At 47.2% G+C, this 25,845-nt stretch overlaps 7 protein-coding genes across 7 annotated transcripts; 3 read left to right on the forward strand and 4 right to left on the reverse strand.

Annotated features, from left to right (window-relative positions):
* Positions 1-310: 310 nt before the first annotated feature.
* ACRALDRAFT_211084 (uncharacterized protein) lies at positions 311-13,922 on the forward strand (the record flags this gene model as incomplete). The annotated part of the gene is made up of 8 exons (XM_071023498.1): positions 311-330; positions 2,210-2,357; positions 2,387-2,909; positions 3,793-3,814; positions 11,676-11,683; positions 13,748-13,761; positions 13,809-13,860; positions 13,897-13,922. 8 exons carry the CDS (start codon positions 311-313, stop codon positions 13,920-13,922), a joined length of 813 nt encoding a protein of 270 aa, XP_070874755.1.
* Positions 13,923-14,599: 677 nt separating this feature from the next.
* On the forward strand, positions 14,600-15,916 carry ACRALDRAFT_2082880 (uncharacterized protein; the record flags this gene model as incomplete). The annotated part of the gene is made up of 2 exons (XM_071022435.1): positions 14,600-15,080; positions 15,159-15,916. Coding segments are annotated over 2 exons (1,239 nt in total), but the record flags the coding sequence as incomplete, so codon positions are not given.
* Positions 15,917-16,569: 653 nt separating this feature from the next.
* Positions 16,570-18,282, reverse strand: ACRALDRAFT_2104674 (uncharacterized protein; the record flags this gene model as incomplete). The annotated part of the gene is made up of 1 exon (XM_071023200.1): positions 16,570-18,282. The coding sequence occupies one exon, from the start codon at positions 18,280-18,282 to the stop codon at positions 16,570-16,572; it is 1,713 nt and encodes a 570-aa protein (XP_070874757.1).
* Positions 18,283-19,404: 1,122 nt separating this feature from the next.
* On the forward strand, positions 19,405-20,070 carry ACRALDRAFT_1071051 (uncharacterized protein; the record flags this gene model as incomplete). The annotated part of the gene is made up of 3 exons (XM_071017823.1): positions 19,405-19,603; positions 19,669-19,909; positions 19,974-20,070. 3 exons carry the CDS (start codon positions 19,405-19,407, stop codon positions 20,068-20,070), a joined length of 537 nt encoding a protein of 178 aa, XP_070874758.1.
* Positions 20,071-20,231: 161 nt separating this feature from the next.
* ACRALDRAFT_2027424 (uncharacterized protein) lies at positions 20,232-22,765 on the reverse strand (the record flags this gene model as incomplete). The annotated part of the gene is made up of 7 exons (XM_071020462.1): positions 20,232-21,207; positions 21,269-21,390; positions 21,458-21,519; positions 21,572-21,801; positions 21,858-22,166; positions 22,220-22,260; positions 22,316-22,765. 7 exons carry the CDS (start codon positions 22,763-22,765, stop codon positions 20,232-20,234), a joined length of 2,190 nt encoding a protein of 729 aa, XP_070874759.1.
* Positions 22,766-23,301: 536 nt separating this feature from the next.
* ACRALDRAFT_1071049 (uncharacterized protein) lies at positions 23,302-23,802 on the reverse strand (the record flags this gene model as incomplete). Its single annotated transcript, XM_071017822.1, has 1 exon — positions 23,302-23,802. One exon carries the CDS (start codon positions 23,800-23,802, stop codon positions 23,302-23,304), a length of 501 nt encoding a protein of 166 aa, XP_070874760.1.
* Positions 23,803-24,278: 476 nt separating this feature from the next.
* Positions 24,279-25,844, reverse strand: ACRALDRAFT_1076768 (uncharacterized protein). The gene is made up of 3 exons (XM_071018536.1): positions 25,645-25,844; positions 25,260-25,583; positions 24,279-25,172 (listed from the first exon to the last, which is right to left on the reverse strand). The coding sequence occupies exons 1-3, from the start codon at positions 25,740-25,742 to the stop codon at positions 24,923-24,925; spliced, it is 672 nt and encodes a 223-aa protein (XP_070874761.1). The 5' UTR covers positions 25,743-25,844; the 3' UTR covers positions 24,279-24,922.
* Between the last annotated feature and the right edge of the window lies 1 nt (position 25,845).

Below are 25,845 nucleotides of genomic sequence, written 5' to 3' on the forward strand. Positions count from 1 at the left end.
CTAGTATATAGTATCTAATATATATAGAAAGTATATAATAAAAACTGTAATTTTTCCCCTAACATTACAAAATTACATTACAAATTACATGTAATGTAATGTAATTTTTTTAATGCTCTGCCGAAGGGATGGTCAGGCTCGTCACGGGTCCGTATCTAGAGCTAGGGTCCCGAGGAGATGGTCGCCGGGCCTCTAGAAGGGTCGGCAGTGGTCCGATCAGGGGAACGAATAGCTATAGATAGGCAGGCGGGCCTACGGTCGGCTCTTCTGTATCGTCTAGATAACCAAAAAGGGAAGGATGATGCAAATTATGATTGTGATGGGTGATAGGTGATGATCGTGAAAGATCGGACGAAAAGCTAGCTAGATATAGTGGGTCTATTCCGAAGAATAGCCGCATATAAGACCAGATCTCTAGGACCGAGTAGTTACGTAATATCTAATGTCCTGACCCGGAACACGGGTCTGCCCCTCTATATTAGTCTATAATCGTATTAGGCCGGACCTAATTAATCCCGCCTATTATAACGTCTTTATTAGTATTAGTCTCTTAGTTCCGGGTTTAGTTTAGTATATAAGTGTTCCGGCTAGTTAGACGTAGACCTTCTAGCTTCTAGGTAATACTCTAGACCTTAATAACCCAGCTTATATAATCGTAGGGTAACTTCGCGGTAACTAAGGTGCTACGTAGCTTTTAGCTTAGGGCTCCCTCTAGGAAAGTAATCTTCGCCGAGTCTACCTACTTACTACTACCTACTTAGACGATCTATTTTTTAAACTTTGGTAGGAACTACGAAAAGGTTTACTCCTTATATTATTTAAGGGAATATAGCGCGAGGGCCGTGTAAGGCTATTCGTTCTAATCCTTATATATATAGTCTAGGTAAGTAACGAACGACTCTGGGTCGCGGGTGCCCCCCGGCCCCCTAGCGGCGTAAAAGGCTACTACCACTTACTAAGCACTCCCTTCTAAGTATAAGTTAATATAGTATTATATTTCGGCTTAGTTATTAAATAAGTGCTTATCTAGTAGGAGCTTATCGTGTATCTACTATAACCAGGTAGCGTACTCCGTTTATCTTCTACTAAACTTCGCGGGGTATAGCAGGGGCTTAGTACGCGGCGGGCGTGGTTCGCTTAGTTCCTATAAGACTATAATCGGGGGGGGAGTAAAGGTTACCGGGGTTAGAGGACCTGCCACTAACTCGGTAGACGTGTTCGTAGGGGCTCCCTTTAAGGGGGGCGCGAGGTTAGGGGTAGGTTATTATAGGGCCTAGATATTCACGAGGCTATTCGTAAGTCGTTAGAGTAGCTCTTATTATTAAGCTATCTATTCTTATAAGGGACTAAGCGTCGTATTAATAGCTTCGGTAATCCTTTTATCCGTTTACTTAGCTAGCTTAGCGGGGTTTATAGGACCACTACCGCCTAACGGCGTATTCGTATCTAGCTCTATACTAATATAGCGCGTAGGGTTCGCTAAATTCTAGCTATATAAGCGGCTAGTTATAGGTTAGTCGCACTAAGTAAGGCCGAATAATTATATTAGCTAGAATTAAGGAAAGGAAAGGAAAAAGGTCTATAAAGAGCGTAGGATTTACTAGGTTTATACGAATCCACGGTAAGGGTAGCGCGAGGTCCGAGCGTCGGTTCTACGTGCTAATTAGCGGTTCCGGTCTTATACCGGAACTACACTTTCGAGGGGTTAACCCGTAATAATAACCATAAAAACAATAAAAACAAAAACAGTTTCCCGGGGCCCGAGTCTCCGGAAGAGCGATCCTGATAGTGGTTCGGAAGAGCAGAGGCTGCCTGCTTGTTAGTAACAGCCCCGAACTATCCCGACGCAGAGACTGCCTGCACACTAATAGTCTAATCCGACGCAGAGACTGCCTATTAACAGCCATATACTATCCCGACGCAGAGACTGCCTGTAGATTAATAGTCGTATACAAAGAGGAAGACGTCACGACGGCGATATCATGGAAAGAGGAGGATATAATACCGGGACGGTTAGCCTCCTCGAGGTAGTTACGCGTGGGATACGTTCCTGTTCTTCCTGATCGGCTTAACGTCCTGTTTTAAGGTTATCGCGAGAGTCACGCTAAAGGCGTGCGAGGCAGCCCTGGAAGAGCTTTATACTCTAAGGTCCTGCCGCGATAGTCACGATATCCCTTTGCCGTTATTTGCTTCCCGTTCGTCTAATCAGACCAACGGTGACGTTGCTCGTGGGCAGCCTACCGAAGGCAGCCGTAGCCCGAGCCGAAGCAGTAGTCGGAAGAGCCGCCGCCGCCGCGGCAGAAGTACGACTCCACGGCAGAGTCAGCAAGAGAGTCCCGCTCGGCACGTTCCTGTTCGTCTGATCAGGTGCTATTCCTGTGGTCAGGATGGCCACTATCGGCGTACGTGCCCGAAGAAGAGCCCCGTTGGCTCTGTAATCCGGAAGAGCTCCCGTGATAGCTCCCCTGCCGTTGCCGCCCCTCCTGTTCCTCTAGTCCAGAGTCCTCCCGTGGACTCTATAAAAGAAAAGAAGACGCCCACCGTTCCTATGGTGGAAAAGAGTCTGCCCGTGGACTCCCCCGTTCCTACCGTTCCTGTTATTCCGCCGCAGAGCTCTTATATTCGCTCTCCTGCCGCCACCGAGTCCGTGGCACCGGGCCCGAAGAGTCCTCCTATGGACTCCGTGACGAAGGAACCGTCTCCTGCCACCGCCACCGCCCCTCCCGTTCCTACGGTTCAGAGTCCTCCTGTGGACTCCACCGCTCCCGCTATTCCCGCCGTTCCCTCTATTCCGGCGCAGAGCTCCTATGCTAGCTCTGCCGCCCCCGCCGTGAAGAAGAGCCCCGTTAGCTCTGTGCTTCCAAAGAGTCCTCCCGTGGACTCCACCGATCCCGTCGATCAGCCTTTCCGTCTGCCTCCGGGCTTAGAAGACGAAATATAGGCATATATCGATAAGTATACGGCAGAGGACAAAGAAGAGGAACGGCGATATACTATAGGCCTGCCTCCTGCCGTAAAGACCGTCACTACCGATCCGTTCGTTAACCTCCTTGCCCGCCTACCTAAGCAGACGGGTTTCCTTCTGCCTAATAGCTTCGAAAATCCTTATCCATAGTGGTATCTAGGCTATTATAGTCTATTAAGCCGGCCATAAATCGAAGAGATATTCGGTAGCTCCCTTAAAAAGGAAGTGAAGAAGGTGGAGATCTAAGCTTTATAGCAGGTAATAGAGACGATAGAAGCAGAGGTGTGGCGAAAGCAGGGCCTTTATAATTAGGCGTTAACGTAATCGTTTTCGGGAGACGAAGACGTTCGTTAAATTATAAGAGCTTTTTCTAGTTCTTAACGGGGGCCGCGTCTTTGTGGATTTACCTCTGGGGCCGAGGGATTTTTCCTTACTATCTTCCTCCTCCTCCTACCTCTTTTCCCTCTTCCTTTTCCCTTATCCTTTTTCCCGCCTTTTCCTTTACCTGATTAGGGTAATAGAATCGTTTTCGGAAGCAGAAGTCCTGCGTGGGTTCCGTGGGAGCTTTTCTAGTTCCTAACAGGGGCCGCGTCTTCGTGGATTCGTATCTAGGGCCGCGTCTCTTTTTAAGTACGCCCTGGAGCCGGTTTTTTTTTTCCCGAAGCTGCTCCGTTAACCTAATCAGGACCTCTTATTTTTATTTGTTTTTGGGTTATTAAAAGCTGCCCTCGAGGGGGACCTCTTCGTATAGCTTTAGGGCCGATGGATATAGAGTCCTGCCCTCCCCCGATTTCACCCTGCCCACCTCTTTTCTTTTCCACACAAAGACCCTAATCCAACCTGTTCTTTGTGTGGAAAGCTATACGCCGCAGGAGCTCCTTCGTATAGCTTTAGGGCCGATTATAGAGGGGCAGACCCGTGTTCCGGGTCTAGACGTTATAGATATCACGTGACCACGTACGCGGTCCTAGAGATCTGGTCTTATATTCGGCTATTCTTCGGAATAGACCCACTATATCTAGCTAGCTTTTCGTCCGATCTTTCACGATCGTTACCTATCACCTATTATAATCATAATTTATATTATCCTTCCCTTTTTGGTTATCTAGACGATCCAGAAGAGCCGACCGTAGGCCCGCCTGCCTATTTATAGCTATTCGTTCCCCTGATCGGACCACTACTGACCTTTCTAGAGGCCCGGCGACCGTCTCCTCGGGACCCTTAGCTCTAGATACGGACCCGTGACGAGCCTGACTATCCCTTCGGCTAGCCTATTATTAGTTAGATTGTTATTTATTTATTTTAGCCCTAGCGGAGCCGTTCTATATAATAACGGCTTCGCCTTTCTTTAATATATCACGACACGGTTTTCTCTCCCTTACTTATTACGAATATCCGTTACTATAAATTCACTGCTTATTTTAACCTCCTTGCATAAAGCTTTAGTTAATAAGAATATACGATGTCGTGATGGAAAAAGAGGTAGAAAAAAAGGTGGAAAAAGGAGGTGAAAATTTTTTAAGGTAATATATAGTAGTGGTTACATAACCTTATCTATATAATAAATAAGATAAGATCTTATTTATATATATAGATAGGTAAGGTTACGTAACCACCACTACGTGTTATAAGCGGCTAGTCACGAGTTATTCATAGAGTAAGGCCGAATAATTGAATTATCTAAAGCTAAGGAGAAAAGAAGGAAAGGGGAAAACTCTATAGGTGCCTATAACCTAAATATAATATCGCGGCGACCTACTAGGAGTATACTATAATTAGTCGGAAGATCCGGTGCTTTACCGGATTATCTCTATAGGGTTAGCCCGTAATATTACCCCCCTCCCCCCTTAGTAAGTCGTTAGTCTTCGGTATAGGTTCGCGGAGCGTTATTATTTAATTAAATAACGCCTCTTTATTAATTAAATAACGACCCTTAGTGGCTTTTTAATCCTAAATAACCTTTTTATTTATTAAAAAGCGCTTAAGGTAGGCCTTTATAGTTATACGATTAATTAACGTATTATATACGGCTATTATTATTATTTATAAACGGGTTATAGAATCGTTCCTTTTATATAAGGAACTAATAGGCGTACCTTCCCTAACCGTGTAACTTATTTATTAATAATACTAACTTTACTATTACCTCCGTTATCTTATTTTTTCTTCTCTTCTTTAATAATATCCTTTACTATTAGTAATACGTTTTTTATCGCCTACTACCCTTTTACACGCCGTCTTATCGTTCTAACCCCTTATCTCTCTCTCTAGAAGATATTTAAGTTTTTAGGATTATCTCCGGCCCCTAAGGTATATTTCCCGTTCTTCCTAAGAGCTTCGCGTAACGTTTACTAACTTATATATATAATATAGGGGGCTAATAATAATAATAATAATAATACCGGTAAGGAGGCACCTACTCCCGCCCCGGCTAGTAAGGAGATCACTTCTCCTGCCTCGGCTATAGACCGCCGCGCCGAGCCAGCCTAAGCCGCTAAGGCTAAGGGTAAGCGTTCCGTAGGCGAAGCTTTTATAATAATTACAAGCCCCGCGAAGCGCGCTTATAGAATAAAATATCCTCCTAAAAGGACCCATTCGGTCTTCTGCTACTCTTATATAAAGGCTATTACGAACGGCTAGGATAGGCGGCGCTACCACGACTAGTCAGGACCCAGAGCGAGGATACCCGATCCTAAGTACTATAATTACTTAAAGGGCGGTTATAGGTGCGTTCCTCCTCCGCCTAGGATAACTAGTCTATTAGTAATACTCCTAGAGGCGGCGAAGGTGGTTAATAATAACCCCTTTTATAGCCCTAAGGCGATAAAGGCGCTTATAGCGGCTTATTCGGCCTTCTAAAAAGTATCCGGGGTTTTAAAAAAGACCTCTAGCACTTTATAGGAGGATAAGCCTATCTTAACGCTTATCGACTTAAGTGCCGGTAAGCCTCGCTTATTAATATAAGCCACCGCCTCCCCCCCCCCGCAGGGACTCCTATATTATAGTAAGTAGACCTATACCTATTATAGCGCCTCCTACTATTATTACGCCTATTCCTAGTATAACGATTACCTTTACGGGGGTAAAAGGCCTATACCGGCTTAACCGGTTCTTATAGGTGGTTAAGAACGTTATAGGGGTTATTTATATTAAAGTAAAGGACGTCGAGTCCTTTAAGGGAAAGAAAAAGGATAGGTAGGCCGAGGTTATAGCGTCTATATTATCTCCTATTATTACTAAAAGCGTTAATAGTCGCGAGGATACTCGCGATAATATTAATCTCGATACCTAAACCCGGTAACTAGGGGCGGGGCTTATCCGCCCCGACTTAATTAATATAGACGGCTTTACCGTTATCCTAACCTTTATTTAACCCTTACTGCCTTTCCTATAACTCTTTTTTTTCTTATACTATTCGTGTAGTCCGTTATTAACTTTAATCAGGCTATACTTCTCTTCGTAATAGTCTAGGGCGGTTAATTCTTATAGGGACTTTATCAGTTTCTAAGATATCTAAGCGTATCCTTCCTACTTTACTAACGCCTCTCTCCTTACGCCTCTACCTACCCTCCTATTCTTAGCGTATAATATTTCCTTTACTATCTATTCGTTTTTTTAAGGCCGTTACGAATTAGTCCGGGTTAGGGGTTATATAGAATTTAACTAGGAAGCGGGTCTTCGCTTATATATTATAGGAGGTCTATATAAAATATCGGGTATATATTTAAAGGTATATCTAGTTCTATAATATACGGGTTAATAACCTTAGTAACCCTATACTTTTAGTATAGCTAGCTTAACTTATATAACGGTCTTAGGGTAAAGTAGTTTATAAATAAGAGCTATATAAGGTCGCCTTTATAAAGGCGTTTAGCGGGGATACGGCGCTTATTCGCCGACTCTTCCTATTATAGCTACGTAGCCGCTATTAAGGCTTAGGCGAACTCTATAGCTTTTTAAAGATAGCGAAGCAGGTTATAGGCTACGAACTCCCGAGTATCGCTATTTAGTTCCTTATAGATCTAGATCGGGTCGATATAGTATCCGTGTTTAAGGAAGAACGGGCTTATCTTAGTAATAAAGCTTTTTTAGTTATTTAATACTAGTTAGCGGCGGGTAATAACCTATCCTAATTATCTTATACGTAGTAGATAAAGGCTTAGAGGTACGCCTATACTTCTTAGTTTACTTATTCGGTGGCTTTATCGGTCTAGGGGTGATACGTAGTACTTAATTATTATTCGATTTTAGCTAATTTATAAAAGTATCGCTAAAAGCGACTTATTTAGTTAAAACCTCTATTACTTACGATTAAGCGAGGTATACTATAAAACCGAAAGTAATAGTATAGGAACCGTTCGGTATAAGCTTCCGCCTTTATAAAGTCTATCGCTTCGAGGGTAATAGCCTTTATAAGTTAATCGGTTATAACCTATAAGTATCTATACTTCTTCTCCCTAATAGGGGGCAGATCCGTTATAAAGTCTATTAATAGGTCGCTCCTTATTTATTCGGGAATTAAGAGTGGTTTTAAGAGTCCTCGTTAAGCGTTCCGCCACGTATAGCTTTAGTTATAAACGTTATAGTTACGTATAAACCTATATACGTCTCGGTTTATTCCCGGCCAGAAAAAGCGTCTCGCTATAAGGGTAATTATATTATCTCGCCCTAGGTAACCTCTAATTATAAAGTCGTGTATAGATTAGATTACTCGTATTTATAATATACTCCCTTCTTAGGCTCCTAGTACCTATAAGCGATCTTAGAATATTAGTAGTCCTTATAAGGTAATCCCGTATTCGGTAATCTAGGCTTAAAGACCTAATAAAGGGGAAAACTATTAATCGCCTTTAGATACGGCTTATATAGCTTAGCGATACTAGTTATTTTTTTCTGCTATAGCGTCCTATAGCTATTATAATTCGTTATTAGCTTCGAATACTTATAGGTGTTCGTAAAGGAGGCGGATCCTTAGGGGAATTAAGGTCTTAGGGATTAACTATATATATCGCGCTTATTCCTGTTTATCGGAGAAGTCCTTCGGTTTATCTTATTCTCTTCGCGAGAAAGTATTAGCGGTATAATTATCGGCACCCTTATAGTATTCTAGCATAAAGTCGAACTAGGCGAGCTTATTAGCTTATCGGCTTTACCTCTTATTAAGTATCTTCTTCGTTATAAAGTATTCCAGGGCCTTATAATCGGATAGGATTATAAAGCGACTATAACTTAGGAGCTCTGCTCTCTAATATATTATATAATTTATAATCGCTAATATCTCCTTATTATAGATAGGGTAGTTATACTCGGCTCTTATAAATCGCCTCGAGTAATAGGCCACTATATAATAATATCCTTATTTATTTTCTTAAACTAATATACCTCCTAATACGAATCCTAAGTAATCGGTTTCTATAAAGGTCTTATTACTTAAGACCTATTATCGTAGGATCGGTTCCTCCTAAAACCTTTTCTTAACCTCTTTAAAGGCCGCTTATTTATTAGGACCCTAGGAGAATACTCGATCCTTTTTTATTAGTCTTATTAGGGCGGACGTAATATAGGCGAAGTTCTCTACGAATATACGGTAATAGTTTATAAAGCCTAGGAAGCTTTAGACTCCTTTTACTAAGGTCGGGGCTTCCTACTCTTAGATCGCCTTTAGTTTATCGGGGTCGTATAAAACGCCCTAGCCGGCGGTAACTATAAACCCTAAGTACTTTACGGTCTTTACGCTAAACTCGTACTTCGCTAAGTTAAGCGTTAATCCTATATCGCTTAGCGATTATAGTACTAGGTTAACCTTCTTCTTATAGTCGCGGAGGGATCCGCTTAAGTAAATCAGGATATTATTAATATATATAGTAATAAAGTCGTTAAGGTAGCGTTATAACGTCTTATTAATATATTATTAAAAAGACGCGGGGGCACTACTAAGTCTAAAAGGGTATACTAACTATTTAAATAAGCTAAATCGAGTTCGGAACGCTATCTTCGCTTTATAACTAGCGGCTATTCGGATCTTATAGAATATAGTAACTATATTAAGCTTCGTAAACTACTTAGCTCGCTCTAGGTTTCGGAGTATCTCTATAATTAGTAGGAGAGGATAGCGGTCTTTTTAGGTAATCGTATTTAAGGTATAGTAATCGTAATAGAATCGTAACCCTCCTCCTAGCTTCTTTATAAATAGAACTAGAGCTTTAGCGGCGGAGCTGCTAGCTCGTATAAACCCCTTATCGATAAGGTCGGTAAGGGTCTTCCGTAGGACTAAGAGTTCCTCTCTAGATATATTATAAAAAGGGCCCTAGGGTAATTCTGGCTCCTTATTATCGGGCCCTTATATAAGGTTTATTTCGTGGTTAACCCTAGGTCGATAAGGGGGAAGGCGGTTTACTTATAAATCGGAGAATAAGTCCGGAAATCGTTATAGTATCTCTTCTAGGATATATTTCCGGGGGTCGACTAAGGACTTACTTTAGAGGGCCTTATCGATATCTTTAATACTAACGGCGTAAAGCGTAAGTTCCTTTTTACTAAACCGTTATCTTTTTTATAATCGCCGTATAATACTAGCGAATACCGACCCGGTTACTACCTAAGCTCCACGGATAGCTTTAATATTATCGGGTTCTTTTTCGCCTTAGAGTCGGATATCTATCCGGGCTACTTTATAGTAAAGGCGATATCTCTTCGCGTAATAAATAATATCGTTATATTCTATTTATAGTTTCCCTAGGAATATATTATAATCTAATCCTAGTATTATATAAGCGAATAGTCGTTATATATATCCACCGATCTTAAGATCGTATATAGCGATACCGGAACTCCTTATAGACCTTATAGTATTAAAGAACCCCGAGAAGGGTCTTCTAGTCTTATCGACTAATAAAAGGCGGAGGGACTTTATAAGATATTTATTTATAGCTATATAATAGTTATATCTAGTATCTATAAGAGTAGTAACTAACTTTTTATTAATCTATACTTATATAAAAGCTAAATAACTACTACGCGACTATAATATAAACTCTTTTTAATCCCTTTATTCCTTTATAGTAGGCTCTAGTACCCGTTTTCGTACTAAAGCTATTCTTTTTCCGAGTCTTTATTATTATCCGTGACTCCTGTATAAATCGTTTTATTATCTAAGGCTACTAAGACCTTCGCTACGCGGTTCTCTTTATAATCCTTAGCGTCTTTTTTTTTAAGCGGTATCTTTTAGTAAGGTATCCTTTTTTTCCGTAGTTATAGCACTCTTTTATCTTTTTCTTCTTAGTCTATATTCGATTAACTCCTCCTATCTTTACGTTACTATTATAATTATAAGCGTAACTATTATTATTATTATTATATAGCGCTTAGCCGAACTATAGCCTTATAGCGAGGGCTTTAAGTCTTTAAGCGATGCTTTATATTTCGGTTACCTAAGCGTAGTAGTTATTCGGTAGTTTCGCGGTAATAAGGGCGGCGCGGAGGCGATTATTAAAAGCTCCTTCTAGGAATATAATCTTTATAGTATTATCCTATTAACCTCCCCCGGCGATAGTAAGCTATTATTCGAAACCGGGTATAAAGCTTTTAAACGCTTAGTCTTTACGCTAGTATAACGTTCTTAGGGCGTTAGCCGCGCGGGGTTATTCGTTAACGTCTTTATATATACGGTTAAGGTAATTAAGGAAGTCTTTAGGGTTATATTAACTATCGGTTCCGCTTATAGCCTAAAAGGAGGCGATAACGCGGCGGGGAGCTTTATCTAAGTAAGCGTTAATAAAATACCACTTCTCGCGAGCGTTCTAGAAAAGATATTAATTAAGTAGGAGCTTTTCGCGAATCTCGGATAACTAGCTCGCGTACTTAGAGCGTTTACCGTTAAACTTCTAGGGTAATAAAAACGCTTTACTCCTAAGGTTCGGAATAAGCGTTATATTAGGCGTAGGCGTAGTAATAGGCGGCTAAGGGCCCTATATAGTCTTTTCCGATAATATAATAAGATAAGGCGTGGTTATATATTATTAGTTTTATATCGCCTATAATAGCTAGTTAATAGCGTTCTGTTATTCTTAGATCTAGGTAGTTAAGGTTATGACTTAAGTCTATAAAGGGTTAATAATCTCCCTCCTCCACTCCGTAGCCTTAGGCGACTCGCCCGCTAAGCGTAACGGAGCGCTAGGAAGTGGATTAAAGTAATAGTCTATCTCTATTAGTATAGCGTATAGGTTTCGCTAAGCTTTAGATATATAAGCGGCTAGTTACGAGTTATTTATAGAGTAAGGCCGAATAATTAAATTATCTAAAGCTAAGGAGAAAAAAAGGAAAGGGGAAAACTCTATAGGTGCCTACGACCTAAATATAATATCGCGGCGACCTACTAGGAGCATACTATAATTAGTCAGAAGATCCGGTACTCTACCGGATTATCTCCACGGGGTCAGCCCATAACACGTGTTACCTTAAAAAATTTTCACCTCCTTTTTCCACCTCTTTTCCACCACTTTTCCACCTCTTTTTTAACTTCTTTTCTACCTCCTTTTTCCACCTTAAGGACATAATACATTTTGGGGTACTTTGATATAATGGAAAACAGGTCAGAACAGCTGCGATTTTATAGCGTAGGGCATTACGTATAAGTCATAGTGATTAACGGCTATCTTACATATACAAAACGTCTATCGTGATATAATATATCTATACAGGACATCTATAGCCAAGATCGTGGGGTATATAGACTACTACGTAGGCTCGCGTAACCTTCCTAATTAGGCTAAAGACGCTTATAAATAGCAGACAGGCCGCTTATAACGGTATTAGGGGTAAATATCGGATATCTTAGCATAGTATCCACTTAAAACTGGGTCCAAAGTGGATACTACCAGCCCCCCTATAATAGGGCAGGTATAATAAGATACTTTCTTTCCTAGTATAACTTTTACCCTACCCTCTTTATCGAATAATTACAGGCCTATTCACGGCTCCAGATTAGCCTATTCAGAACCGAGTAGAGACAGTACGTAAGAGGTGCTAGGGGCCCCTGTTAGCTAGCAGGGGCCGTATAAAGTATCGGGAAGTGGACCACCTTAGTCCCTTTTTAGCTTAGTATATAGGAAAGTCCGATACTTACCCTAGTAAACTATATAAATAGTGGTAGTCGAGAATCTCTAGCATATAGCAGCGTTATAATTTATTTAATTAAATTAATTCGGAGGTATAGAATTAATTAATTAACTTATTTTACGTCGTAGAATTAATTAATTAACTAATTCATTAATAGATCTGATTAATCCCTGTTAGTAATAGCACCTAAAGTAAGGCTATTAATAACTATAGATATACTTATTAGCCTAACGCCTTATACTATAGCTACCCTCTAGACTAAGGCGGCGTGCTTTGAAATATTATAAGGTTTATATAACTATAAACGGTAATAGAAAAGGGTATAGAAAAGGGCGTGGAAAAGGGAGTCTAAAAGAGAGTCGAAAAGGGAGTAGGAAAAGGTTTATAGACTTTATACGACGCGATGTGCGTGTAGACTAAGGGGCTGACTAAGGATCTATGGTCTATACGTAACATAGAGTACCACTATTTATAGCCGCCCTGTCTAGTATTTACAGCCCTCTCTATCCTATTTCGGAAGGTTACGCGAGCCCGCGCAGTAGTCTATATAACGGTTACAGGCCTAAGTTTCGGACACCTAAGAAGTACAGACCCACGCGATAGGGGTGGAAAAGTGGATACCTTCTAACCCCGGTAATAAGGCAGGTATAATAAGATACTTTCTTTCCTAGTATAACTTTTACCCTACCCTCTTTATCGAATAATTATAGGCCTATTCACGGCTCTAGATTGGCCTATTCGGAACCGAGTAGAGACAGTACGTAATAGGTGCTAGGGGCCCCTGTTAGCTGGCAGGGGCCGTATAAAGTATCGGGAAGTGGATCACCTTAGTCCCTTTTTAGCTCGGTATATAGGAAAGTCCGATACTTACCCTAGGGAACTGTATACGCCACTATCTTGGCTATAGATATCGCGTACCGGTATATACCCCGGATCACGATAAAATTTTTATAGTATTAAGACTGCCGCTATTTACTATAACTTATCTCGAATACTCTATACTATAAAATCACTGCTATTTTTTGATTATTTTTATTATCTTTAAGTATCTTAGAATACCCGATATGCTTTACCTGTCCGAGGGCTAAAAAGAGGGTGGAAGAGTAGTGGAAAAGAGTAGTGGAAAAGAGTAGTGGAAAAGAGTGGAAAAGAGTGGTGGAAAGAGGGCGGAAAATTTTTCTTATAAGGTCACGTAATTAGTCACGTAATCAGTTACGTGACTAATCACGTAACTACTTACACACTATATTATATTATATTAAGGTGTACGTATTATTAGCTCTTAGTCACGTGACTAGTTATATAACTAATTACGTGACTGATTACGTGACCTTATAAGAAAACTTTTCCGCCCTCTTTTCCACTACTCTTTTCCACCCTTTTCCACCACCCTTTTCCACTACCCTTTTCTACTACTCTCTTCTACCTCTAGGTAGATAGACGTGATATATTCGTATCGCCTAGAGGTTTATATACAGAAGGTTATTATAAGTAGTGAATTTATAGTTATAGACATCAGAGATAAGATTAGGTAAGAAAGTCTTGTCCGAATGTGTACGTACCGGTACGCGACATCTGCAGCCAAGATAGTGGCGTATACAGACTACTGCGCGGGCTCGCGTAACCTTCCGAAATAGGATAGAGAGGGCTGCAAATACCAGACAGGGCGGCTGCAAATAGTGGTACTCTCTTCGGATACAGGTTCTTTGACATTGCTGTCTGGTAGGCCAGTTTTACTAGCGCCATTCGGTCCTCTGGCGAGAGCGCTCTCGCTGCCTGTTTGTGGAAGAAGTATTTGACAACATTGACGGTAGACATCGTGGATGATCAATGGACTTGAGTTGATTGGAGTCTTAAGCTGATATATAGCAAGCTGATAGGGACGGAATAGATTGTATGGATGATTTATCTTGCTAAACACAAAGTTGTGGGTGAATCGATTTCTCTTTTATATATGAGATGCTGGACGTTGCGGCCTCTTGATGAGCCATGACCATACTGCGATGCTCCCAATACATGTTGGCTACCTCACTTAAGCTCTGCGGCAGACTTACCTGGTATTTTCACATCCACAAAGCCGCGCGCTTCTGGGCCAGGGGTCGGGCCGCTCGCCGGGTCACGAACTTTGTCCAATCATGACCAGGTGACTCTCAAAATAGAGTTGTTTATCAAATTTGAAGGGCCGGGACTAAAACTGGCGGTAAAGGTGGTAGTTGTATTGGGTAAGTCTGGGGGACCCTCCGGACTCTCCCTTGTAATGGCTACCTGGGTAGGTCGGCGCAGCACCTGGCACCTACGCGCCTGGTGCTTTTTGACGGCAACATTGCCTTGGAATCTCGCGTGCAAAGTGACCACAACCACAACCACAACACAATCAGACCCAAGATGCGTCAGCGGACCTGTCACTTGTTCCGTAAGACGCGCCCCAGACTGCAGCCTCCCACGCCCTCGACATCTCATCCTTACCAACGCCACCGACACGGGCTTTTTTGGAGAGCCATGTCCACAGACGACCCAATATACGAGTACGTCCACAAGGTCGAATATGTTGATAGATATTGCCCCGGGGGCTACCACCCGATCGAGGTCGGCGACAAACTGCAAAAGCGATACTCCATAGTCGACAAGTTGGGCCACGGCGGTTATTCCACCATTTGGCTTGCCCGCGACGAGAAGCTCGGCAAGTACGTCGCCGTTAAAGTCCAAGTCGCCGAGGGCGACCACTCCTCAAAGGAAGGTCATGTTCTCCGCAGGCTGTCCGAGAACCCAGCCAAGGAGTTCTCCGGTCACCTCATCACTCCAGTTCTAGACCAATTCCATCTTGCTGGGCCTAATGGCAATCATTCTTGTTTTGTTACTATGCCGGCCAGAAGTAGCGTCGCCGAGTCGATCGGATCATCCAGTCCTTCGTCATTTCAAATCCATGTAGCTAGAGCGCTAGCTGCACAGCTCATCATGGCCACAGCATACGTTCACAGGTCGGGCTTCGTTCACGGCGGTAAGTATCTAGCCTACAGCTGCCCACTCGGCATACATTGCGTCGCAGTTCAAACAGACGCCCCCTAACCTCATCTAGATATCCACCTAGGAAATATATTACTCCAGCTCCCAGGATCAGAGCTCGACCACCTCTCAATCCCACAGGTCTACGAGAAATACCACCAACCGGAACCTATCTCTGTGGTCCGCACGGACAAGCAACCCGTCACCTCGCCGTCGGTGCCGAAGACCGTATACAGGCCAAACTGGCTCGGAAAGCCTAGCAACGAGCTTCTCCTGTCCGAGGCCAAGCTGTGGCTTACGGACTTTGGAACAGCTTTCGACCCGTCGCAGGAAACAAGGCTGCATTCACTAACGCATTTAGAAAACCGGCCGCCAGAGGCGAGGTTCGAACCGGCGAAACCTCTCACCTTCTCGTCCGATATATGGAGCCTGGCACTTATGGTCTTCGAGATGATGGGTTCCGGGCCGTTCATGAGCAGCTTCTTCTTCGTCAATCAGAATAAGGTGACCACCGACCACATCGATGCGCTAGGCCCGTTACCCCAGGAGTGGTGGGACGAGTGGGAGTGGGAGGCCAAGACGAAGTACTTTACGCAAAACGGGCAGCCAAGCGGTGGAAGAGAGGGGTGGACGCTGAAGATGCGGTTTGACTTTTCGATACAGGAACCAAGGGAGCGGGAGGGTACGCCGCACATGGACGACGACGAGAGTCGCGCGTTCCTCGAGATGATGGAGGGGATGCTTCGCTTCAGGCCGGAGGAGAGGATGACTTCGGAGCAGGTGCTGCGGTCGGAGTGGGTGACGAAGTGGGCTCTGCCCGCCGCAGAGGAAGCTTGGGGGCGTAAGCTCTTGCAGGCTTGATGTGGGTGGTTGACCAGGGCCGTGGAGCGCAGGGGTTCAGCGTGGGATATCAGTCAGGCCTGATCTCCCCTCACTTGTACGATAGTTAGACAACCAGCCAGCCGAACCAGCCTCAAGCCGTTCCTGCGTGGCAGGGGAGGCTGGAGAGTCTGTTTGTGGGCAAGGGCGAGAAGTAGAACGACAATCAGGTGTTGGATTGTAGGACTGGATTGTTTCGTAGGACCGGACCTCTGATTTGTCCTATTCATTAGGAATGAAGGGAGAGGCTCTTCCGACTGGGTTTCAGGTGTCGGCACCTGCGCGTCGCCGGCGGTATCACGTTGGTTCCATCTCGGCCGCGTCGATGAGCAGAGGGACGAGTTGAATCTGCTCCCCAAGAGGACCCACAAGAGTCGTGGGGAGAAGGGGCCCCAGCAGTCATCGGCGGTCTGAGGGCCGGAGGACGGAATGAACCAAGGGAGAATGTTTTGCCAGTCCGCTTCAACGGAGTTGGATATCACGTTAAAGGAACCGACGTATATGATGAGATGCTACCATGAGCTAGGCGGGTTAATGGAATGTTTTCAAAGCCCGTAGCGCGTGTCCGGCAACACAGTATCGCCGACTGCAAGTCGGCCATTCTTTCACTGCACGGACAGCCGACAGTAACATGACGCCCTGATAGGGACGTCAGCAACAGCCAACGCAAGAGTCAGCTGCGGCTCCAGCAAGCGAGCCTCCTGCAGCCGACCAAGACGCACCAAACACTCATGGTAACCATGCAGCGCCCAGACATTGTTCGGGTGGCGGAGCTGCCGCGGCAAGGTAGAATCCAGGCCGAGGTCGGCGCTGTACACGGCGGCCGCCTCCTCGACGCGGTCCTGCTCCAGGAGGAGGGCCCCGAGGGCGTGGCGCGCGGGCTGCATCCACCCCCACGGTTCGTCGTAGGGGAGGGCGTCGTCGCGGGCCACCGCGGTCCTGAGGTGATGGAAAGCGACGTCGTAGTTCCCACGGCGGTACTCCAATTCTCCGTCGAGCATGGCCTCGGCTATGGAGAGGATGTGCAGCGCCGCATTGTTAAACAGGGTCCGCGACTTGGGGACAAGCCGGACGGCGGAGAGGAAGAGCCCCCGCTCCTCGTCGGCCTCGTCGACCTTGCCCGTCGAGGCGAGCGCCACGCCCTTGGCGTAGTGGGTCATGGCCGTGGTGACGCAGTAGAGGCGCTGGTCGCGCGGGAGCGGCAGGGCGAGGACGTCCCGCCAGCGGCCGAAGCGGATCAGGGCGTGCACGCGCATGGCGAGGAAGGTTTCGAGGTAATCGGCCATCGGGGGGGACTCGATGCGGAGGAGCGCCTCGGGGATGCTGGCCTCGAGGCGCGACACGGTGTCCAGGGCGATTTCGGACACGCCTGCGAGCATGGCGGCGTAGAGGCGGAAGTGGTAGTTGTGGGAGCGGTAGAGGGTGTAAAAGTTGAGCGCTCCCCTGCGGGCGAGGTACTTTTCGTCGGCGCGGATGGCGTCGGAGTTGGAGGCTATGGCGCGTCGGTAGTCGCCGCATAATATGTCGATGTGGGTTGGCATGTGATGCAGGTGACCGGCGTCCGGGACGAGTCCGCGCAGGTGATCGGCGGTGGTGAGCGCATCTTCGGGGGTGGGTGACATTTCCATGAGGTGGATGTACAAATGAAGCACGCCCGGGTGCTGACGGCCGCCTTCCTGGGCCAAGGCGCGGCCTAACACGCGTTGGACCTCGGCGGTGCGAGCTTTCTCGGCGGGCTTGCCGGTGCGGATATCCCAGAGCCTCCAGGGGGTCAGGTTCATCATGGCGTCGGCGTAGAGCGTGGCTACGTCTAGGTTGTCCGGGTGCTTTTCGTAGACGGCGGCCATGGCATCCGCGTAGGACCGATTCCACACTTTGAAGTCGGGACCGGGGCGACCTTGGGGATAACGGCGTGAAAGAGCGTCGATGAGGTCCCTCTCGATAGCGGTGGCCTGGTCAGCTAATCGTCTCGCATCGGCAGCGGCGCGGTGAGTCCGGTCGACGGAATCCTGGAGCTCTCTCGCCTCGAAGCTGCTCCACGGCTTGTTGTAGTTGGGGCCTAACGCGTAGGCAATGCCCCAGTAGGCCATGGAACAGTCGGGATCGTGTAAGGCGGCCTGCTGAAAGCAAAACTCGGCCTCTTCGTGGTTGAAGCCGTAGCACCACATGAGGCCACGGTCAAACCATCTTTGGGCGTCGGCATTACGGGTAGTCACGAGGAAGGTATGGGATCCAAGGTCAAAGTAATCGTGGTCAGTCGCACTGGCAAACGCGCCTTGCCATTGTGACCCGGGCGGCTGAGCCACAGCAGATGTCATGGCGCCAGTCGCTTCAGCCAACATCTTTCGGGTCAAGGGAGCGGTGGGTGTCAAAAATACATCGGCAAGGTACGCGAAGTGTTACAAGAATGAACCAAGACCTAGGCAGTAAGGTAAGCAAGCCGAACAAGCTTCAAGATTTCATTTCCGCGGTTGATTTCGGAGGGCAAATGGGTGTAAGGATATGGAGTTGGTTGTTCAAGTTGAAGGTCGAGTGTGGATGAGGGAGGGTTCACGATGCTCAGGGTCTTGGTCATATTTTGCTTGTACCCAACATGTACGTAAACCACACATTATGAAACGGGTGTGGTGTGCTTTTATCGGTGTCAGAACAGAATTAGGTACGCAGAACCGGTTGTGTATCCATTAAAGCAGTGTTTGTGGTACTTGATTGAAATGTCAAAATACAAGAAACAGACGGAGAAAAAGCATATTGGTACATGAAAGCGAGGTACCCTACCGGTCTGACGTAATGATCCAAAGTAGAGCCCGAGAAGTGGGGCATGATCTGACCTCCATTCGCATACCCGAAATATGCGGCTATACGCCTCAGACCACCGTAATCTGTCCAAGCCGCCTCTCGACCAACTCTGGCATTGGAACGACGTTCTTGTGAAGACAAAGTCGCGCTTTTCCTTATGAGAATACACCAAGTTACCTTTGGTCGATCATGCCATCGATTCCACGACTTTTATGCGACATTACACTACTGTCTTATGCGATCCAGCCAATGCCAAATTCGTCCAAGAGGGCGACGTGAAGCGATTTGAACTCTTTTAGCGTTCTTCAATGATGGCGTTTCCATGGTAATTTGGTCTCTCCAGCGACTTTGGCCTGGGAAATATGCAGAATGACGGAGAATTCTCTCCGGCTTCAATGGTCCAGAACCTCCGTTCAAACTCCAGCAGATGACGATGCCGATGATGATGCTATGGGTGATGGCTGCATGACATCATTTCATGGACTGTTTAAATGTCTCCCTTTACGACCAGAATCCCATTCTTGGAGATAAATCTCGCTCCTTTTCTGCCTTGGTCGAATGACTACGTTTAGAAGCTCGGTTGTCCTACCGCCTCTCTCAAGTTCAGCTTCAGGCCCATCTCGCGCCCACTCTCCTCCAGCATGACCGAATCAGCCTCGCCTCCCGAGTGGCAGACACGGCCGCCGTATACAGATCCACGGCAACGGGAAGCCAGCGGCCAGTCTTTTGTCAAGAAAATCGAGGGAACCTGTCATTGTGGAAAAGTCAAGTATTGGCTCTCGCGCGACAAGCCCCTGGGGTCGAAATACTGCCACTGCACCGACTGTCAGGTCATGCACGGTGAGTCTCATGGCACCACCCTCAACTCACCCCATCTGTCTGCGCCTTGTCTGATCATATTCCAGGTGCGCCTTTCCAATGGGCCGCCATCTTCCACAAGGAGGACATGTCTTTCGAGCATGGTGTCAGAAACCTATCTTTCTACTCGTCCGGTGCCAAGAAGCCTACTCATGGCCTTCCGTGCAAGGTCAGGTGTGACAACTGCGGGAGTCTCATTATGGACGAAGGCCGTAACATGTTGCTTCTGTTCCCCAGCTTGCTCAAGTTCGAAGGGAACGAAGAGCTGAAGAGGAACTTTCAGCCAGAGTACGAACTGCCAATCCACTACAATCTCTCAACTTTTCCGACTCCCATGCTAACGACATGACAGACTACACATCTTCTATTCTCGAAGGGTCTTGGATATTCCGGATGGAAAGCCGAAATGGTCAGGCCTGGACGGTCAGAGCGAGTTGATGAGCGAATGACACCGAGCATACACACATCTGACAGACCATGCGCAGACAAGACAGCCAGCATAAATCTCATTGACTTGTTCTAACCTTGTCCACTTCTCCATTGAAACCATTTTATGCAGACTCTCTATACGCTATGCTATGCTTGGCTCCATATGACACGCACAAAACATCTACCACTGAAAACTCTCCTCAAAGTACTCGACTCGCGGTCCGTCAGACCCTATTGTTTCAACCACAGCCCTCCTCGCGTCGTCAGCCATCCTCGCCGGCCCACAAGCGACGACCGCCATCCTCTCCGAGGGGGCCATATTCGCTATGGCATCCTCAACTTCAAACCGCACATCGGGCCGGCCACACTGCAGCCTAACCTCCGCAGGAAGCTCCGAGACGGCATCCTCTCCGTAACTACTCCCCTGCGTCATGCATATCTTCAACGAAAGCTTCTTGACCCCTAGGAACGGCTTGAGATCCCGCGACAGCATATCCTCCGCCAACGCAGGCTCCCGGACTGCCCAGACGATCCGTATCGACCGCACCCGCGAACTCGAGACGAGAGATCGGAGATACGCCATCGGCACCACGACCCCACTGCCGCCCACCACGAAAAGGAGGCTCTCATACCGCAGGAAAGGCAATGTGCGTCCGTATGGTCCTTCGACCAGAACGCGGAGCGAGACAGGTGTCGACTGTGGCGTCGACGCCGCGTCCTTCAGCCGGGAAGTAAAACTATCGTATGGCCTGATCAGGAAGGTCATTGTCGGCTTGCCGTCCTCGACCTCTGACTCGACGAGGAATGCCTCGTCGTGCCGTAGCAGCGGCGTGCTTTCGCTCAGATCCTTGGAGCGCCGTCCCCGGGATCCTGTCGAGTAGGCCATGGTGAACGGGTGGCTTTCCCAAAACCGCTTGTCGCTCAGCACGTGAAGATAGTAAAACGTTCCCGGCTGTGGAGTGTAGAGGCTAGAGGAACATGGGACGGTGAGCCGGACAATGTTGCTGCTGGGATCATATTTGACGGACGCTCTGGTGTTCCAGAAGCGACGGTTGAAGGACAAGGTCCGAGAAACCCGCAGGACTCGATCGGCCACCCATATTCCAACGGGGATCCAGGCCATTAGGTCGTAGCGGACCGTGAATATGGACACATGGCTTTACGCCGCGCAAGTCAGCCATGCGTTCACTAGTGGGAGGGAACAGTACCGTCACTAACCCTAGCATACTGACGAGAATGAAAATAGAGAGGACGATGTGTATAACGAGGAACGTCTCATATTGCTTTCGCCTCAGCCAGTATACCGACAAGCCTAGGAGAAGGCACATGAGTATGGTTGCCTGTCATTGATCAGCTATTTTATCCATGGTTTGCAGGAGAAAAAAAAAGAGAGAGAGAGAGACCTACCACCTGCCCGGTCCAGAAGAACAGTTGTGTCCAGAACCAAGCAAAGTAACCCCATCCGCCATCTATATTGTCAGAAATAGATTCTTGGTGCCGTCGTTTGAGAAATATACTTACTCATAAGAATGAGAACAGTGTAGCCGATGGAATGAACGATGGCTTGAAGGGTTGCAATCCGCGCCACCCATCGGTGAAAGTTGTTGTAGGTTCCAAAGTCCCAGCCGGTCAGCCACAAGGCCAGGTTGTTCCGCATGCCAAAGAGCCATATCATGGGGAAATTGGAAAACGAAACGATGCCGGTGCGGTCCGAAACGTAGCGCAGGATCTGCTTCGTCGGTGTGCCGAAACTGGAGTCGCCTATCAACTCGGGTTCTTTAGTCCCGCATAACCACCCTAGACTTACTAGAGATTCACCGGCATAACGATGTAGCCGTGTATACTGACTAGAATGTTGAGGATAAGAAAGGCAAGAATGGTGAGGCTTTGGCCCCTGGGCGGAATCGTGCACCACCCCAGGTTTTGCGCGCACCGGTATCCAAAGGTTGCAGGGACGGTGATATACCGACACAGCCAGGTGTGTACCCGGTCAACCACAGCTGTCGTCCGACTTTGGGACTTTTTGCTTGACAACCGATCAAGGCGAATGGCGGAGATGAGGCGGGTAGATGTACCGGCGAGGACCACTACTATCCAAAAAATGGCCATGGCCCAGCTACTCAACGTTAGCAGTGGCTTCTCGGGACATGCAGGTTGAGGTACACACACCCGTAGGTAAAGTGACGAGAGTAGACATAATCCCACGCATACTACGTGAAGGTAAGTGGACGATCACACACCGAGCGCGGTTGCGAGATCACTGACAAGTGTGTCGTAGGCGATGCCGTGCAGGTCGTTCGACACAAACACCTCTTCATCAAAAGTGGCCCCGTCCGTCCAGTCTTGCAAAGTGATGTGCCTCAGCCCAGGGACATCAGCATCCGTGTAGTTGGCCACTATGTCGAACGGAGGCAGGGGGGTGTGAAGATGTGTTCGGCAGGTGTCATTTTGCACTGCCAAGTCGTCGATCCAACCACCGCTCCTGCCGTAGGTCTTGAGGCAAAGGTAGAACGACAGATGGCGTAGTCGGCTCTGGCACACTCCCTCAAGCACGGTAGCGTTGGGTCCGACATCGGAGAAGTGGGTGGTCTGGAGGGCGAGGGAGCAAGGCCCGAAAGAATTCGTCTCGTCGATGCCGCCTGCCGCAACGGCGCCAGAGAATAACCATGCCGTCAAAAATATACGGGCGGATAAGAGGCGACGTGTGTTTCTCATGGCTGCGGCATTGACGGGGGGGTTGAGAAGGGTGTTGAGAAGGGGAGGAATCTTTCCCGCGTGCGCGAGGGAGGGGGAAGATCAAGATCTTATCTGATCATCTGATAACGTGCATCTCGGTTCTGTGCGCTATAGTGTCGGGAGGCCCCACGCTAGCCCCACGCTAGCCCCTCACTGCCAGGGGTCAAGGGCCACTAGCAAGGGTGCGTCATGGCTGTTCTGTTTTTCGTGTACCGGGTACTGGTACGCACATTTAAATCTTCAGTTGCGGTACTTACAATAGCAAGTAAATGCCCTTTTGCCTACTTGGCCAAGGGTCCTTGGGACAGAAATATCATATCAGCGTTTTCCATTTCCTCAATCTGCCTTTGCACGGTACACCGGATATTTAAGAAGCCAGTCAAGAACGTATCGTGTTGTGGATGTTCGCGGGCTGGCTCGTGACCTCTCTCGACACGACCGTTGGACCGGCCGCTAAAAACATTGGCTTTCGTTTTTTCTTTCTTTTTTCTTCTTTTTTTCTGTTTTTAGCCGAGCTATCTCGCTTCCAAAAACTGAATCTTGGGCCGCCTTTTCCTAACGGCCAGAACTACTAGTCCGACGAGAAGAACAGCTACCAGACTTCCTAGGACCCCACCCACGATAGCGACAGCATTCGGATTGCCTGAGGGTTCTTTGACCGGGGTCTCGCTAGCCCCAAGCGTAAATTCTTCGTCTCCCTGGAGAGTTCCAGACTCTCCTAGATGCCCGGGAATAACTCCCTCTTGCGTATCAGGCGTGGCGTGGGTGGTAATGGTTTTCCATACCGGCGTGGGCGAAGGACTGACAACCGTTACTTCGGCTGTCACCGTAATTGTCTGCAGAATCGACACGGTCGTGGTGGAGATGTCCAGTTCCGAATTGGTCTCAATGGCCTGAACAGCCAGTCTGCTAGAGTTGTCGCACCAGGTTGCTTCGGAAATGCTCGTTTGTAGACCTTCTGGTCGCGTGTGTTTCGTTGGCTGCATGTATGTTGCTTCGGCGCTAGCTGTCTTCATATCGCCCGTGTCAAGGAGGCACTGTCGGTATGGGTGGGCTGCAGAACAAGATGCACGTGGGTATTCGAGGGTGTATCGGATAACTGGGTCGGATGTGTGAACACAAATCTCATCAAAGAATGTTGGAACTCGATGGCTGCCTGCCTTGATGGTACCAGGCAAGCCCTGCCGGGTTGAATGTAATTTTCTGTGCGTATCAATTCGCAGCACTGAATTTGCTCAGAGAGCTGGCCGTAGTAATATGTGAAGGTGATAGGGATATATGCTGCATTGTTCAGATCCTATCGCTGTGACTTCATTCAGACTTCACAATCACTTATTGTGCTACTAGACACAATGGGAACATTGACAACGTCAATGGGCAAAGGGAACGTCAACTTGACAAAGAGAAACCTTTCCAGTTCGTGGCTATAGCATCTCTTTGCATGAGCAGCCGATGTTCGTAGTAGTGGTCGATTACTCTGGGAAACACCAACCAAAGGGTAGTTTGAAATTTCATGGAGATATAACGTTGAATGACTTCTATGGGCCTGCGTCTTTGAAAAAAAATGAGAGATCATATGATTTATGCCTTATGACTTTCGAACCAGACATGTATGGCTGTGGCCGGCGTTCTAGGCAAACATAAATGATTGCCGGATCACAATGAGCCAGCGCCAGTAGGCAGTACCTGGTCAAACCTATCAAACATACCAATCGAGCGTCATTCAGTCTAGAAACGAAGAGGCGACTGACTCTCGGGCCCCGTGGAAAGCAATCAGCAGCTCAGGCCTCCATGATAGTAAGTGCAGCACTGAGTCACTGACGCCCCTGACAGAGGCATAACAGGTGCCAGGTTTTCCGCCATCCCCTGTCACCCTCGCCAACATCGGACGTCTGGGTTCCAGTATTGCGTCTTGTTATTGCTGGCCGCTGAGTAGGGCAGAAACCTAGCCGGTATTGCCAACCATAGCAGCGGTACCGAATTCAAATATGGAAAAACGCCCTTCCTGTCCTGTGCAGAATAGGAGGTTCCATAGACTGCAGTGGGCGGAAGCCAAAGCTGAGCCTTTTGGCCATTCGTCGTCTGACTTGTCCCAACCCGGAGAACCTCAAGACCATTGGACATATCCACAATATGCTAGGCTTTCTCTCCAGTAACTGTTCGTGGAACCTTGCGACTCATGATGACATAGTCAGGCACAAAGACCTTGCCACCCCTCAGCCTCCTTTCCTGGGGCGAGATGGCGTCCTTCACGAATCCCAGCTTCTTATAGAAAGCGACTGCTTTCGAGTTTCTCACAAAGCAAGTCAGCATGACCTTTTCGATGAGTGGAATAGTGGTCGCAATGGTCGTGAGAAACCCCATGAGCAACGCGGCCAGCCCCGTGCTACGGAGAGAACGTTAGCCCCAAGGTGGTGACGGCCCGAAGAGAAAGGACTAAGAACGGAAAGGGACAGAAAAACATAGTACGAACCCATGTAGGTCATCTTCGAGATGGATTTCGTAGCAATATACCACCGGCTCCCCTTCCTCCCACGTGGGCATGAGACTGACGAACCCACGCAGAGATCCATCCTCGTCCGAGACAAGAATGTACCGCAAGTCGGGCGATCTCATTTCAGCCTTTTTCTTGGACGGACTCCACCCCACGGACGAGGCCCGGTAGTCGTCACCGCTCGTCTTTTCAATCAGAGCGAAGCAGGCATCAAGCTCGGCATCCGTCAGGGACGGGACGCCCTTCAGTGATAGAGTGTAAGGCGTGTCAGTTTGCGGATGCGTCCAGTTCGTCCACCCTTCGCTACAAAAAAAAAGGTATAAGCATCACCCACACGTAAGGTATTAAAGTGAGAACCCCCTACCTAGGCTGAAGGTGGTCGCGGATGAAGTCTCCGTCCGACTTGCGATTCGCTGCTTCCAGGGGGTTGGTCGGCGCCCTCGGCCGTTTCTTGATCGTCATGGCCGGCTTTTCGAGACGAATATTGAATCTTGCATTGTCAACCACAACGAGACGCGAAAATCCCGTTGGTATGTATTGAACGCGCCGGGATGTAAAAGAGACG

This window comes from Sodiomyces alcalophilus (assembly GCF_042370955.1).
Source record: "Sodiomyces alcalophilus JCM 7366 unplaced genomic scaffold ACRALscaffold_4, whole genome shotgun sequence".
Taxonomy (NCBI): domain Eukaryota; kingdom Fungi; phylum Ascomycota; class Sordariomycetes; order Glomerellales; family Plectosphaerellaceae; genus Sodiomyces; species Sodiomyces alcalophilus.